Source organism: Daucus carota, chromosome 4 (genome assembly GCF_001625215.2).
Source record: "Daucus carota subsp. sativus chromosome 4, DH1 v3.0, whole genome shotgun sequence".
In the NCBI taxonomy this organism is placed as follows: Eukaryota; Viridiplantae; Streptophyta; class Magnoliopsida; order Apiales; family Apiaceae; genus Daucus; species Daucus carota.
The window spans coordinates 42497205-42513784 of record NC_030384.2 but is presented as its reverse complement, the minus strand read 5'-3'; the positions used below and the strand labels follow the sequence as shown (position 1 = coordinate 42513784).

At 35.7% G+C, this 16580-nt stretch overlaps 3 protein-coding genes across 3 annotated transcripts; 2 read left to right on the top strand and 1 right to left on the bottom strand.

The window, feature by feature from the left end:
* The first annotated feature begins 6049 nt into the window (after positions 1-6049).
* On the top strand, positions 6050-7194 carry LOC108217928 (protein RADIALIS-like 3). Its single transcript, XM_017390839.2, has 2 exons — positions 6050-6752; positions 6890-7194. The coding sequence occupies exons 1-2, from the start codon at positions 6475-6477 to the stop codon at positions 6915-6917; spliced, it is 306 nt and encodes a 101-aa protein (XP_017246328.1). The 5' UTR covers positions 6050-6474; the 3' UTR covers positions 6918-7194.
* A 2863-nt stretch (positions 7195-10057) lies between these two features.
* On the top strand, positions 10058-11650 carry LOC108215646 (bidirectional sugar transporter NEC1). The gene is made up of 6 exons (XM_017388176.2): positions 10058-10188; positions 10309-10345; positions 10440-10650; positions 10738-10899; positions 10994-11113; positions 11234-11650. Exons 1-6 carry the CDS (start codon positions 10140-10142, stop codon positions 11468-11470), a joined length of 816 nt encoding a protein of 271 aa, XP_017243665.1. The 5' UTR covers positions 10058-10139; the 3' UTR covers positions 11471-11650.
* Positions 11651-12490: 840 nt separating this feature from the next.
* Positions 12491-14167, bottom strand: LOC108217410 (zinc-finger homeodomain protein 6). Its single transcript, XM_064090999.1, has one exon. It carries the CDS (start codon positions 13672-13674, stop codon positions 12742-12744), a length of 933 nt encoding a protein of 310 aa, XP_063947069.1. The 5' UTR covers positions 13675-14167; the 3' UTR covers positions 12491-12741.
* Between the last annotated feature and the right edge of the window lie 2413 nt (positions 14168-16580).

Genomic DNA, 16580 nt, shown 5'->3' with positions numbered 1-16580 from the left:
GGGGCTATAGATCTCATATTGCAAATGAAATTGACAATCAATATTCAATAGGCTTAATGTATTCAGTACCTGAAGGCAGCCTATCCAGATTCCAGGTGCTAAAGTCTATTTGCTGGAACCACTTAGTTCTGTATATCAGTATATGTGTAACTAGACAGGAATTGTATATAACAGTTTCCTGTCATCTGTAATTATGGAAACTTTGGGAAGACAACAGTAAAGGGATCGATATACATCTATAACATTAAGTATTAACACATAGAAGATATCAAGACAGATATTATAGTATTGACTGACTCAGCAGGGATGGATCTAGGATTATTTTCCTAGGAGGGCACCAAGCACATTTTCAAAAATCATCTATATATTTTGAAATTTTGTGGGAGCATTTCTATAATTTTATAAAATTTAGAATGGTGAAAACACGTCAAAAAAAATTTTAGGGGGGACACGTGTCCGCCATGCCTCTTACTAGATCCGCCCATCCTTGACTGCCAAAACTGTGTTCAACAGTTCAAGTGTTGATTCTTTTTGCTGACAGGAGTATTTGAGTATGATAAAGAAAATTTTACCTGTCTATAACAAAAGCAACAGGGGATCTCATCTATACAATTATAAACTTAATTATGCCTAAATTTCTATGATCCATAAAATAAGATCAGTCAAAAGACTCAAAACATAAGAGGTAAACTAACTGTTCTGTACGACAGAAAAATGTGCTTTACTCCAAAGTATTGTAATATCAAAAATGCAAATGTAAGTTGCTTTATAGACACATTATAAAGTAAAATTCCTTACAAATATTATTTGGTTTTGAAGGTGTAAATTCATGCTCTGTACCTACTAAACGTTTACATTACACACTCAGATTGCAGTAAAATCGTACAGCATTTGAACATAAGATTATTGTCACCTTACTCACCAATAGACCATAATTTCTGGACTTTCTGAGTTTCAACACTATACAAAGCAATAACTAGTCCTGCCAGCTTGATCGACATCAAGAATTGCTGTAAATCCTGACTGAATGCAACTGGCTGCATTCTTTTCTTGAACCAGCCTGATAATGAACTGCTCTTGAGCATAACAAGCCGCTTGAGTTCCCCGCATCAGATTGCAGTAAAATATTATTGAGTAAAGGATTATTCCATTTTACTTGTCGAACCCAGTATAAAAGGAAAAATATTGGACATGAGATTAATGTGACCTAGCTCGCCAATAGACCATACTTTGTCGAATCTCTGAGTTTCAAAACTATATGACACAATAACTCCTGCTGTGATGACCAACATATACAAACGTTGTAAATCCTCGTTGAATGCAACTGGCTGGGCTCTTCTCCAAGACAAGCCTAATTTTAAATTGTCCTTTACCATAATGAATTGCTTGAATTTCCACATCAAATTGTGATCCATGAAGTCATTATCACCGTCACCAACATAAGCCCATATGCAAAACCCCTGATTATCAGCCGCAGGAGCACAAAAGTGTAGTCGTCCATCTGATTCCCACAGAAGCTGAAAGAGGTGATCAGTATTATTTTTCTTCACACTTTCTGAGGATTTCGAGGTCTCTGGCAATTGAACAAGTTTAAAAACTCCCTTTTTGTCATCATAAATCAGCAAACACAAACTCCATATGCAGTATAATCTCTTTCCACTATAAACACTAGGCCTAAAACATTTTCCTCTGACAAAACCATCTCCTCTCAAGAGATCCGAATTCACCAATCGTGCCTCATGCTCGATCCACTCACCCTCCCTTGAATCAAAAATCATGCATTGTATTGTTTCAGCACCAAAATCTACCTCATTCAGAAACAAACACAGAATCTTGAACTTATCATAACTCAAACCATCAACCAATAACCTAGTGTAAACCAACCTCGAAACAGAATGAGCAGGAGGCAGCGCTGTAGGCAGCCCCACAACGCGATCAAAATGAGGTCTTGCCACATGGTACGTCCAAGAAACATCATCACAAGTCCCATACAGAAGCAAACCATTGCAAGAATCAACAAGATAAGGATAATTACTATGCAATAAACACGAATGCACACTTGCGCTATGCACAAAAGCCTTATCACAGAGTCGAATAAGCATCAATGACTTCTTGAGAAACACGACGAGCCCCGAGGAGCTTGTCAGAGGCATGGAAACACGGAGAGAATTGATGCAAGTCCTCCAGCTTCTCGAGACAGACTTGAGTTTGGTTCGAGATTTCAACGGCACACGTGAAAGAATCTCGTTCACCAAATCTTGATTCAAGTCTTGCAATCCTAACATCTTATCCTGACGCTTCTCTTTTAATGACAATGATGTTAGAAAATCATGATGATCAGACTTTTCGAGATCATGCAGCATTCTTGTGAATCTTGATTTTCTGCGTTTCTTTATATTTGAAGAATTCTTCAAAGAGTCGCGTCGATGAGGCTGACCCATGTTATGATCAAAGATTCAAAAGGCGATTGTGTATGAATATAATAGAGATTGCTGTATATATATAAAACCCTAGCAACTTGGAGACCAAGTAACAGGGGTTCAAGAAACTAGCTGTGGGAAAGTGACCATAGTTGTGGCGGCTACGCAAGATATTATAATAACCCCACGAGATTTAAGGATTTACTATAGTTTTTCACCCATGTTGGAATAATCAATTATACTTTTTAATCTAATTTAATACAATATAAGGAACATAAAATTACGATTGCTTGTCCTGCTGATTCAAATTTAAATTATGCATTTGATTTAATTTGAATAATTTTGATAATTAAACTATTTGCATAAAATTTTCAATTCCATCAAGTCTATATACTATTGTATTGTTTGAAGAAAAATGGAGTGAAGATTATGAGGAACTTGCCTTTGTACAGTAGTTGTAGGCTTGGAATTGGGGGTTGATTTTGAGGTGAGAAATTTTCGTTTGGTTTGGTATCAGTTATGAGTTTTATACATGAGGTTTAAGCGAAAAAAAATAAATTTTTAAATTTATACATCAAATCCCAAGCGATTCTTGAAATCCGAGAGGAGGTGAGTACGAGAGGGTGGAACAAGGAACAACAAGTCCTATTAAGAAAATATAACAATGTTGCACGTCTCTTGCTCACTTTGTACTTTCTACTTGTCTGATCATTCCCCAGCTTCTATATGTTTGAGCATTTCCTGGAAGAAGTGCGGCGAGGTATTTGAAAATTTTATAAAGCATCCTAATTTCTCTCTGTAGTGAATGAAGCATGGTCGAAGGTTCTCTTTTGCAGACCCTGGAATCTGCTAAAAGTGATCTACTCAGTTTTCAGCAAACCATCCATCAGACCAACTTAACAAGATTTAAATGAAGAATGCAGGCTTAGTTTGGCCATAGTCAATTTTTACCCTTGTGGTTGGCTAGGATGTGATTTTAAACAATCAATTTGATGAAAATGATTGCACAGGAAAAATTAGCTAAGTTGGTAAAGGTACTGGTTTGTATTCACTAATTCTACTCCGTAAAAATGAAGGTTCTCTTATTATAAGTCTCAACCTATACTTCTACCTATTTCTACAGAACAAGCTGATTGCAGTAACATCCGACACCAACATTCTTAGGTAATGCAGGTAATGACAGCTTTATCTATTAGCAGTTTTAAAGATTTAGAGAATTTTGAAGCCTCCAGCTGCTAACAAAGATACTACAGTAGAACCCGTATGCGCAGATGCATAAATTGCAGAGAAAGTTATGGTTGATGAATAAATAATATACTTGGTAAAAGAAGGGCACTATAAATCTCTGACATGTATCTTAAACCTTGGGAAAGCTTAACGGCTTTAGTTAGTATAATCTATTCCGGTATTTGAGTTATATTTTCTTAAATTTTAAGGAAAAAGAAAAAAAAGAACTGTATGAACTAAGCACCCTCCCTTCCTTCTCTAGCTGAGAATTTGCAATATTCTAAGCCACAGCTGGTTGGCTAACAATATACAGTGAGAACCAAACAGAATTGGTATGATTTTGTGATATAATTGTAACTTATTGTTTTTTCATTGCAGTGATAAGATTTTAGACTAAAACTGATATAGGGATGATCGGATCAATGGCCATTTCTACTTAACTCGTATCTCTCAAGTTTTTCGCTCCTACCTTTAATGTTCTTCACTGACATGTCCTGCAATTTTTTTAAGTCATCTTTTCTTCATTTATTCATTCCAACAAAACTGAACTTAAAATTCAGACTAAAAATAAATTGCACAAGTGAAATGAATGACTTCATATATAAGCCATATCGGAACAAGCATTCTAGTGCATTGCTACATTAACCTCCAACTTTCAGAACCTTTGTGAACGGTCCTAACTTTTGCTGAACAGAAATAGGAAAAATGTAAGTGCTAGGTGTAGAATTATTTAGGAAGTAGGATCTCCAGCTGAAGTCCTGACAATTATCGGCATTTTCTCTTCATAATAGATCATACAGTACTTAATTTGCTGTAGCATTCATGAGATTACCAACTAGATCCTTTGAATCTAGCTCTATTTGACAGCTTCTCTACTTTACATTAAACTGAAAATCATATCTTATAACGCAATCCTAAATCAATGGAATATAACAGAAGATTGGTCGTGAAGAGGAATCTAGTCCCTTAAAGATATACTGTAATCTACAACTGTATCAACTTAAAAACATAAATTTACCAAGTGAAGTTCTGCAATACCCATCGATTGGTTTGTGCTGAAGATGCTCTTATCTGATCCTTATCATTTGGAACATTCCATCACCAAAAGTACTTCTCTTTTCTACTTTCCCATGTCAATTCTGAGACCAGAGTTCTTCCTGTAAGCTTCACTTTACCAGAAGATTCTATCTTAACTAGAACCACACAAGTTGCTACAAAGTCAAATATCAGTACATTTACCATCCAAAACAGATTGCTTATTTTAAATAAATTCAATTATAGCAGAGGAATCGACATATTTATGATGACAACAACCAGGCTAATCCATTTTGACCAAGCCATTTAAATATATGTTGGCTTTAATCATGGGAAGGACCATATAGAATACAGATATTATTTTTCCTGAGTTAAAGGGGGAATCCTTCAATATCAATTTCTATGAAGCAGACTCCAGAATGATAAGGATTCGAAATATCAACAAAATGCCTAGTGTTGTAGAGATTCCTAGCGCAATTACCTCAATATCACATAGTAGCAGGGTCCTCCACGATCAGGTGGATAGTATCTTAAAAGGATCCCAGCAAGTTGTGCAGCCTCCAAATTTTCTTTTCCTTGTGATTTGACAGTTTTGACCAATATAACTTCACAGTGAATCTGCAGCTTATTATTTACTTTTTTTGCAACCAATCAAGTTAATTATTATGCACACTGACAGTAAATGTATTCTTGCATGACAATGTCCATATAGTCAAGTATAGAATATCATCCGAGATAAGATTAAAATTAACAGCTGCAATGTGTTAAAGAAACAAGCAACTCTGAATTAGCATCAGCTTACTGCAATTTAAATTATATTTTTTGTTTTAGCAAGGTCTGATATAACCAGATATGACGTTGAATGGGAACCCAACAGCTGGAAGAGAATAGACCCAGTGTCATGCCACTGTATTCAACTTAAAATTACTCTGATGGTCCAAATGAGACTAAAATGTGGAGCATCATGAGATGAACTTACTGATAAGGCTAACATTCCGAGTGATTCCAAAAAAGTGGATAAGTGATCATTCAGGAGTACTCACTTTATTAATTGCTGCCTTGATGGTTGGGCAGAATGTTAGCTGAGGAGCAGAATCCGACTTGAGGCTTATACATGGCTAATAGTTAATATGTAGTATTCACTGTCGGAAGTGAGAAAATAGGCAGATTTAGCGAAGAACAAGATTAATATAAACTACTTAGTTCTTTAATATGCTCAAAATGCTATGTGATTTAAGACTTGCAGCAAGTTTCTGTATGAAATTGGCAGCAATATGCCTCAAGAGCTGGCAGGATTGTTAGTCTTTATTTATCTAGCTTTCGGGGACACATGCTATGAGTTTGCTGTTTACTTCATCTGCATTAAATAGTAGGATTAAAATTCAGGTTCTAACCCCACAGCTAGGTAGAACTCAAGAGATCCACTTAATGATGATATAATAAAAGACACCGGAACTACTTTCTGAGAATTCATTAAGAGCTTGTCCTTTGAAACACTACTCACTTTTATCCACTACATATGTCCTGAGGGCTAAGAATAGTTTCATGTTGTGGCTCTAAAGAAAAAGAATCTCATCTTCTTGTACCTTCTTAACAAAAAAAAAAAAATTCCAACTTGCACCAGCAGACAATTTCCTCCTGTATAAAAGGAGCTCGAATGGCAATCAGTTAAAACATCCCACCATCCTCCTTGACTATTGTATACTCCCTTGACTGAAGCAGCTATTCACTTCCCTCCTTGTTCTCATCATTTTTTCACCATAATCCCCTTTGTTATTCATTCACCTTGACAATGGCATCAAACTTCATCTCCTCTTCGCGAAACTCTGCTTCTTCCTGGACGCAAAGGCAGAACGAGCAATTTGAACATGCTTTGGCAATATATGACAGGGACACCCCTGACCGCTGGCATAACATATCCAGGGTGGTGGATGGAAAATCCGCGGAAGAAGTTAAGAGGCACTTCGAACTCCTTGTGAAAGACATTATGAAAATAGAGTCTGACCAGGTACCATTACCCAATTACAGAACCAGCGGAGCCAATGGGAGAGCATTTGAGAATGAACAGAGGTAAGTTCTTTCCTTTTCATCTCATGCACAACATCACAGAATCAAACACATGATATGATCCATATAGATATGTAAAAGCAAACTACATTGTCTGAATTTCAGTTTAGTCTCACTCTCTTCCTTTTAACATATGACAGACTGTTCAAGAACATAAGGCTCCAGTAAAGCAATGCGGGCACTACTCAACTTATGCAAAATAAATTTGTAGAAGGAGCACAATTGTATAAAGTGGATGGTGCTCAAGCTTCCTAAATATTAAATGTCTATGTACTTAGTATTGTACTTCCTCCATTTCGAAAAAATAAGAGCTGGCTGTTGCCTATGTTATTTACATGGCAAAGAGATCAGCTTATGTCTAAATAAAGAGAGGAAGGATTATCTGCATTTCTGTAACAAAAATTGTACCAGAAACAACGTTTATGTCCATTTGTATTTGATGTAATCTTATCTTAGTTTTAAGTTCCAGCTGGTTTATCATATTATTTTGTCACCTCTGGTATGCATTATAGTTTGTTTTGTTGTAGCTAATCTTAACTTCAAATCTTCAACAAATTAACCACAACAGGGAAAAAATATTCAGCAATTGCAGTGTAATTCTCGTTTTGGTAAATGGTGGAGAGGTACGGTGAAATGGGATACACTGCGTGTTTGACTAAGTTTTCAAGGTGACATGCATTTTTGAACTCCTGAGCACAGGCCAAGCAGCCAGCACTCTTCCTCATTGGTCACCACTTATCCAACTTCTGTTTTATAAAGTGACACATGAACTTGCAGCTATCTTCCCAGTTTGGTAAGTTGAAAATACTATATTTTCTAGATTTTGACTTCACAAAAAAGTTATATAAGTATTTTAAAATAATTTATTATTAAATTGCTTACTTTCTTTAAGAAAATCGTCAAAAATTGTTTTTTGAACTTTTTTTTTGCAAATATACGATTTTACGATCACAGATGATCTTGCAAGTAAATGCACTGGTGGACCAGCTGCAGAACTTTGGTTTTTATCTAATTTTTTTTTTTGAAGCGCATCTAAAAATGGTGATTTGGATTTCATTTGTTCGTAAATTGTATTAAAAAAATTGTCTAACTTTTTATAATTGTGAATCATACTTTCTTTTTATATATTTTCGAAAATAGAGTAATGTTATAAAGAAACAAAAAAAGAGTTTTTTCATAAATTCTCTAACTAAAACTCATGTACTGTTCTTATTTTAATATAATAAATATTTTTAAACGAACAGTGAATATAAACAAAAAGAATTTGAAATGGCTTAAATCCAAATCACTATATAAATAAAAATATCAGATTGACCGAATAAATTCTTACAACATTCAATGATCAAGCCATATGCCAACTCCATTTATATGATTGATATCATATTCAATCTTACCTATTTTTTAGTAAATTAAAATTTAAATAAGTGAAAATACCGTACAGCTTACAAAATTATTGTTTGATCATGTAATAGAACCCAATACTAAAAATATTTGTTAGGGAAATTGTATATTATTGATAAACACTAATGATGAAATTTTAAATGATCTTTTAAAAGAAATATATATATATATAATCATAAATAATAATTGTAAAATCTTACAAACATTACGTAAATTATCAATTAATCCTATAAAATATTTTGATTTTATTATCTATAAAGGGTTTGTTATATTTTATATATTATATTATATAAAATCCTATAATAATGTGTATTTTTAAAAGAAAACTAAATATTATCCAATTAAAATTTGTGATGTTATATTATTATTTTGTCCAAACAGTTTATACATATTCAAGTTGTCCAAATTCATGCGCAACCAAAATCTGCAAAAGGGATTCTTGGACCTTATACTTTGCTCACATCTTAATTACTCATAAAAAAAAAGATTTGGCAATGTTAAGTATATAGGATGGCCAACTCATGTATACCACAGCCACTTCTTTGTGTGCGGATGTATATAGTATAGGCTAATGAAGAGAGAACACCTTTGTACACCTTTGTACATAAATGCTGTTTATATCGTCTTTGTGTTAAAGAACCTAAATTTAAGCTGATGATTAGTATAGAGAGGTCCAAATTAGAGGCCGCGTAATTAAATAGTTCATGATACCACGGCACTTATATCATCCATTAAACACTGTCATCATGTCATGCAAACTTACCTGAAATTCAAGATGTTGTTAAGCAAAAATTTGCAGTTTTTGGAAACAAACACCAGTAGATTCACAGATGCAGGTCGTTCCGGTCCTGCTCCCTCTTGTGTATAAGGGCCTTCTGTTAGTCACTTCTTACCTCTACTCAATATACTCTAATTTTCAATCCAAGTTGGCGAAAGAAAAAAAGAAAAAGAAAACTGCACGGTTCTGAAATCTCCAACTTTTATTTGTGAATTAAATAACAACAGATGAAGGCTAATAAAAAAACTTCTGGTACTTCAATTTTATTTACCTTCAAAAACAAATATGAATATTTGAATATTTGTTCTTTTGGTATCTGGTGGAAAAGCGAGCCCGAATATGGGCTTGCTGCACTTGGATATTATTTAAAGATTCTTCCGTTAATATCTTGAAAATTTTGCTGCATTCGGCAACTCTTAACAAAAATCTTGCCCAACTTTTCGAATCGTCTTTCAGCTCAAATAACACACATACATGAATATCTGTGTGTGTCGGACGAAACTGAGGATCTTATAGGTCCACATCTCCTGATCAGAGAATTTTAAAAAGTATTTCTAAAAGTTTGTATTTAAAAAAAATTCTCAATTTTAATTGGTAATTTTTGATTGGTTTCATTTTTATTAATAATTATAAGACCCTGTATAAATACAAATAATCCAATTTATATTGGCCAACTCATTATTCGAGAATTCTTTTGGGTCCACAGTGACTTCAGAATATTTTTCTCAACTTGAACTCGAATTAAAACTAGTTTTCCCTGTGCCGCATTAGCCCAGGTAGTTGCAACTTTAGGCATACATCAACATTTCGACTGAGAGAGGAAACCATAACACAGACTTGAGAAATAAAATAAAATAGCATGACATGAGAAAAATATGGCGGAATTTTGTACAGCCGTCACACTGATATTCCAGATACATTACTAAAATTTTGTACACAATTTGTGAACTTAGCCAATTGGTTACAGAAATGACAGGTGGAGATCAGAGTGCAGTTTAGGCAGTATGATATTGCTTAGGACCCGAACTAAATAATGTCCATGAGGCAACTTCCCTGCCACATATCAGCAATACATTGCTCATCCCTGCTGATTACTATATATATGCCTGCTGTTAACAACAATCAACCCACACTTGGTTATCAGCTAGACACTAAAACAAAGAGCAATTTATCTCTTTTGCTGCCGATTAATTCGAGCTTGATTTTGAGAAATGGCAGCTCTGAGCTTCGAACTGCTGGCTTTTATCTTCGGCCTCTTAGGTATATATAAAAATTTAGCATTAGCAGCCATGCATGCATGATTTCTTGTCAACTGAGCTCCTTGGACTAATGTCTAGTACCTTCATGTCCAATTAATTATTTGTTTTTGGTTGTGTGCAGGAAATATTATATCCTTTCTGGTTTTCCTGGCACCCTTGTAAGTTTTACAGATTTATAATTATAAATAAAATTTCAGAGTTATTATGGCAATATTACAAGTAGATAACTGTGTCTGCAATGCTCATGATCAGGCCAACCTTCTACCAGATCTACACGAAGAAATCATCTGATGGATTTCAATCAATACCGTATTCAGTAGCCCTCTTCAGTGCCGCCTTACTCTTGTATTATGCCTTTCTCAAGACCAACGCTTATATGATCGTAAGCATCAATGGCATTGGATGTGTTATTGAATCAATCTACCTCTTCCTCTATGTGCTCTATGCATCCAAGAAATCTAAGGTCCGGATCCAAATTAATCCCTCATTTTCACATCTACTTGGACTTGCTAATTAAATACATGCCAATCCTCACTAAACAATCGTGCAGGTGTTCACAATCGGGCTGGTGCTTATATTCAACGTGGGGGGCCTCGGTGTCATCGTGCTGTTCTCCCTGCTCCTGGTAGAGGGACCTGACAGAGTCACACTGGTCGGATGGATATGTGCTGCAATCAACATTGCTGTTTTTGCGGCTCCTCTAAGCATCATGGTATAATTCTATGTTGATGTATCGTGTAAATTTGCTAGAACAAAAATTCCCTTCTGCAGTATTGACAACATTAAGCATATATTTGGTGGTGCAGAAACAAGTGATACAGACAAAGAGCGTAGAGTTCATGCCGTTCACTCTCTCATTTTTCCTCACTTTATGTGCCACCATGTGGTTCTTCTACGGATTTTTCGTTAGAGATTACTACATTGCTGTAAGTACCTAAACTTACAATGATATGTATAATTCCCCCTTGGTGAGGAAATAATTTGTATGCACATATATAGCAGTCCTTTCTGATAGAAATCTGGTATGTCTTTGCATCCATGGACAGTTACCAAATGTACTGGGATTCCTACTTGGTTTTGCTCAAATGATGCTCTACTGCATATACAAGAACGCGAAGAAGGAAAGTGTTTATGAACTCGACGAGCTCAAGGCCAAGAACAAAGGCCAGTCTGCCGAAGGGAAGCTCTATACGCCAACCAAGATCCATAAGGCCGATAGTATCAACGGAAAAGAACTGGAACTGCACCAGGTCGTGGTTTCGACAGCACCAGATCATAATTAACTTTTTTAACACGCTAAGTACGTAATTATCATGTATGACTAAAGTTTTAATTTGTCATTGTTCTTAGTTAGAATCTGAGCGATATTAAAGGTCATCCGACCTGTTGTATGAGCTTTACAATAAACACTGTCGAAAATATGATCTGATGATTAACAGGTAGCCCAAATTGTTCAGTTTCTCAGTTGTTCTATGTACTTTGAAAGCTTTTCATCAGATTGCCATTATGAAAAGCATTACATATGTCAGTGGAAAACGCATACTTGACACGTAATGTTCTGCAGTTTTGCATGTCGTATATCATGTGAGTTTATTAATTAATTTTATTCGATTTTACCAACTAATTTATACATATGGACTTCGACAAAAACAAGAAAAATTCGACAAACTTACGTCAAATTTTTTCGTCCGATGGATCACATGTTCGATACAATGATTTTAATTGGTCACATAGATAAACACCAAACACCAAATGTAGGGTACATATGGCGCAGATGGATTGTTGTTGGTCTCTTGCATAGCATTCACATGGTTTCAGACGGAGTTATCTCCTGCCTGTTTTGTCGAGGCTTTCGATTTATTAATTACAGCACCTACTTTATTATGCCCCAGAGGTGAGAATTCAGAAACCAGAAATCCAGCTTCAGCAGTTTCAACTTTAAAAAATGACAGTAGTGAGAAACTTGACTAATCTTTGCAGATTATGAAAGAAATAACGAACAACATTATTCACCACAAAGGCGTCCGTAGTCATATGTGCAAAATGCAAATACATGGCGATAGTCGATACACGTAATTAGGCCCCAAAGCAGTGCAAATTAAGGCTGTGGAAGTATTTAGCACACGTTCTCTACATATGTGATTAATAGATTAGACCATGCATGAATTTGGCCTAATTAAGAGTCCAAATTTTATGAATGAAACTCATTAATTACTAGCAAGAACATGTATGGATTAGTCCCCAATAATCCAAAATTAATTTAATTATTTTGGCCGAGAGCCAAAAATACTTCACGAGACGAATTAATACACTAATAATTAATCTGATTAAGGAATCAACAGTATCAGGACATGATAAAATGAAACATTCTTCTACACTAGCTAGGCTAGATTATCTCTATTAACACAGACGACATCCCTACTTAATCTGTCCGAATAATGCAAATAATAAGCCAATTAATTAAAGCTAGCTAGATTAATTAGGAGGTGTACTTGAATCAAAGCATGAGCAGCTGTACCTCTGCCTCTGGCTCTAGCTCTAGCTAGCTCCATCATCAATCCCCATAAGTGGAGTCTTGAACCTGCTTATCTTTCATTACCTCACCACCACCCACAGCAGCAGCAGCCGCAGCAGAAGCATCAATGTTAACAATATGAGCAGGAGCCGCAGAAACAGCAGAAGTGCTCTTATTATTATGCATCCAAACCTTAAACACCTGTCTCTTCACTCCAATCTCGCCGCAAAACCTTTGTACTTGCGCGTCATCCTCTCTCGGGATTCGCCACCCGACTTTCTCGGCGAACTCCATCATCTTCTCCTTCTGCTCCTGTGTGAACTTTGTTCTGAATCTTTTCTTGGAGGAGCCGTAGGGCGGGGCCACGGCCCCGCCGGCATTGAAGTTGAGCTCTTCGCTGGAAGAGTCCGTGGCGGCGCCGCTTCCGCTCCCGAACGCCATCTTCACCGGCGGGGCCACGGGGGCCCAGTGGTTGGAATGCATATTGAGCGGCGTGTGGACGTTTCGGTGTCTGCTCGCCGACGGCGACGGCATTGGCGCGGGGAGCGGGAGGGGGAGCGGGTGGACGGCGTTGGTTCTCGCGAAGTCCGCGGTGTCGGCGGCGTAAGGGTTACACGACTCTTTGCGGTGGAAGTTGCGGTGGCAGTTGCATGCAGCGCATTTGAGGGCTTCTAGGGTTCCGTCATCCCCGCTCGGCATGAACTCGCCGCAGCCGTCGGTGACGTGGCCTCCGATGGTGGCCGCATGGTTCTTGAGGCACTCGCGGTACTTGGTGGGTAACTTGAGTTTAGATCCAACAGAAATAGGCATAACCTGAAACCGATCTGTTAGATCCTGATGATGCTGATCAGAAAGGTGGTGGTGATGATTAGCCGTAGCACTGTTATTGTTGTTACCATGATCTAGGGTTTCTGAAGACCATGAGGAACCAGGTGGCATTCTCATTTCCTTCTCAGTACCATTCAGTGCCATTGAATTAGACTCGATAATAATAAGCACTTAATATTGAACGATCTTAAAAGAAATTAGCCAGTAGGTAAAGAGATAAGGATAGGGAGTGGTGATTAAAGAGGGATGGAGATTAAGGTGGGGATAGTGAGAAGCAATGGGGTCTAATAAATCTCAGCATAAATTGTAATCTAGGAAAATTTAAGGAGAGTGAGGAAGATATATAAGGAGAGGCAACAAATCTAAGCTTTAAAAATGTAAATGCATAATAAAGGTTAGGAGAAGAGGTGAAAGAGAGGAAAGGAAAGAAAAGTGGGGAGAGGATAATAGGGCTAGGCTAGGTAAGAGGGGTGAGATGGAGAATGGTGGTGTTGCAGAGGTTCCAGCAGGGGGGCATATGGGGAATAGTAGTAGGTAGCAAGAGACAGCTTGGTTGCTTGTATTGAAGCTAGCTTTGCTTTAGGTTAGCTTAATATGTGTAGCTGTGGCCAGCTTAAGTATTTCTTACAATTACAAGTACTTTAATGGACCTTGCTTAGTTAGTTGTTTATTAAATGTACATTAGTACAACTGTAGATACATTAAACTGATGATTTAAGTATGTAGTGTAAGATTTTTAGTAGAAGTGGAAAACAAGCGATGATGTTAGAGAGAGGAGTGAGGAGGAGCATAAATCAACCGACAAAGTCATGTTCGTCCTCTTCCACGCCCTGCCATCCCACTTCAGCTGGTCCCATCTCCCCATCCCTCCTTCATTATTGATCTCTCTCTCAATCTCTCTCTACTACTCTTATCTTTCCATCTATCACGTACTCCTCCTTTTGTCACTCCTTTTGCTCTCTTTCTTTCAATGCTACGGGTAAATATATAGACTTCTGTGTATTATATTAATAACACTTGTTATTATATGTATTCATTCAATTATTTAATTATCTACATGCTTCTGACGTTCTTACAACATAATTGTTACATATTTTTTCTAAATAATTGTAAAGAGGAAAATCATGAAATCATCAACCGTTCACAATATCCTGGCTTTTTCACTTATACAGATTACTGATAATTTAACTCAAATTTTCATGATTAATTTATTTAAATTTAAAGAGTTTAGAGCTTAAAAAAAAAATAAAAAGAATACTATCCATAATTGTTTGTAAAAGCATTAAAAGTTATCTAGCAAAAAAAAAAAATACCAAACATTATTATCTACTCAATAACATTTTTCATGGTGTCCAAAACAAGTACTACTCATTTCTTTCACAATAAACCAAAACTAAAAACCTCATATTATTTCGTCAAAAAAAAACCTAATATTATATTTCTTAATTATATTAATAGTTTAAAATAATTTGGAAGTCTTTCCATATATTTATGTTACATTTTGATGATTTAGTTCTTCTAGGTTTTGAATTTTGGGCTAGTCTTAAAGTGAACTGAGTTGAGGCTAACAATAATAATATTCGGTTAACTTCAGATTTATTATGGAGTTCAATTATAGATACTTAATTATCAGTTATTAAATCAACCTAAAAGTGGAAAATTAACCACAAACCCTTACTTAAAACTATACAGTGAGTAGTCACGACTCACGAGTAAATGGAATTATATAGAAAAAGTAAAAACTAGAGCAAAAGAAAGTATATGGGATTGATTCTATCTTTACTGTGTGACTCACTCTTTTCTATTGATTGATGTGACCTACCAGATGTGCATGTGTTTATTCTTTTAGCATTCTTACGCAAATGCTTAATCCTTAAGAGCATTCATATTTGAACCCCAAATTCAACCCCATCCCCATAATTTAAACAAATCTACTAACTTTTGTAAAAATATACTACATCCGTCCCATTTTATGTGAATGGGTTTGACTTTCACGGAGATTAAGAAAAAGGTAGTAAATGTAGTTGAAAGGTGGGTAAAGTGGTGGGACCTATCAATATTTAATACTCTCTCTGTCCCTTTTTATCTGTCCATTTTGGGAAAAAAAACACATACCAAGGAATAATTGATTGTATAAACTTTTTCATTAAATACCTCTAATTAATATCTTGAAAATGGTGGAAACCCCTATTTTATGTATTGAAAACATGAATTCAACTAAGTTTTAAATAAGTCAAGCCTTGAAAATTGAAATTATGGAGATATATTTGAAAAACTGTCATTAAATTAGTTTTGAAAGTATAAATGGACAGATAAATGGGGACAAATTTTTACTTTCAAAATGGACAGATAAATAGGGACGGAGGGAGTAATAGATTTGAGATAGTAGAGGAAGGTAGTGAGTGTAATAGTGTTTATTTAATAATAAAAGAGTATAAAATATAGAGTTAGTAGGTGTAATAGTGAAAAGTAGTGTTAAAAAATAGTAAGTATTCTAGGTTCATTCTTTTTGGGACGTCCCAAAAAGGAAATGAGGTCACATAAAATGGGACGGAGGGAGTAGTTTACATCCGGAACCCTAAAATAGAGTTTGGTTTTGAGGACCGGAAACAAATCCCCATATTTGGGGTTTCACTATTCATCCCCCATACACTATTCATCCTCCATTTCATTACCATTTCATTATTATTTTATTAAATATCAAGTCTTATCTTATACTTTTATGGGGATAGGGATTGAATATGGGGAACGGGATGGTAGAAACTTTTAAAAATTTGTAAAAAAGTTTGAGGAATTACTATTTTTAGTAAATTTTTGGGGTTGGGGATTGGGAGCCGGATGTGAATGCTCTAATACAAGTACTAATTATCCTTAAGTGTGGCCAAAGGTGATCATGTAACATTCATTTAGTTGCCAAATCAATTTTAACCTGTAACAATGATAATATTTCTTAACCTCACTCTCGAAATCCAATTCCGTAATTACAATAAAAATCAATAGAGTAGTATGAGAGGAGTTGTTAAATAATTAATGTTTCTAGAGAAAAAGAA

What these genes read in the sequence shown, in the direction of transcription:
- LOC108217928 (XM_017390839.2), top strand. Translation starts at nt 6,475, where the DNA reads ATGGCATCAAACTTCATCTCCTCTTCGCGAAACTCTGCTTCTTCCTGG. An exon ending in GCATTTGAGAATGAACAGAG is followed by an intron (nt 6,753 to 6,889) that starts GTAAGTTCTTTC and finishes AACATATGACAG; the next exon opens with ACTGTTCAAGAACATAAGGC.
- LOC108217410 (XM_064090999.1), bottom strand. Translation starts at nt 13,674, where the DNA reads ATGGCACTGAATGGTACTGAGAAGGAAATGAGAATGCCACCTGGTTCC.
- LOC108215646 (XM_017388176.2), top strand. Translation starts at nt 10,140, where the DNA reads ATGGCAGCTCTGAGCTTCGAACTGCTGGCTTTTATCTTCGGCCTCTTA. An exon ending in ATGCATCCAAGAAATCTAAG is followed by an intron (nt 10,651 to 10,737) that starts GTCCGGATCCAA and finishes ACAATCGTGCAG; the next exon opens with GTGTTCACAATCGGGCTGGT. An exon ending in TTAGAGATTACTACATTGCT is followed by an intron (nt 11,114 to 11,233) that starts GTAAGTACCTAA and finishes ATCCATGGACAG; the next exon opens with TTACCAAATGTACTGGGATT.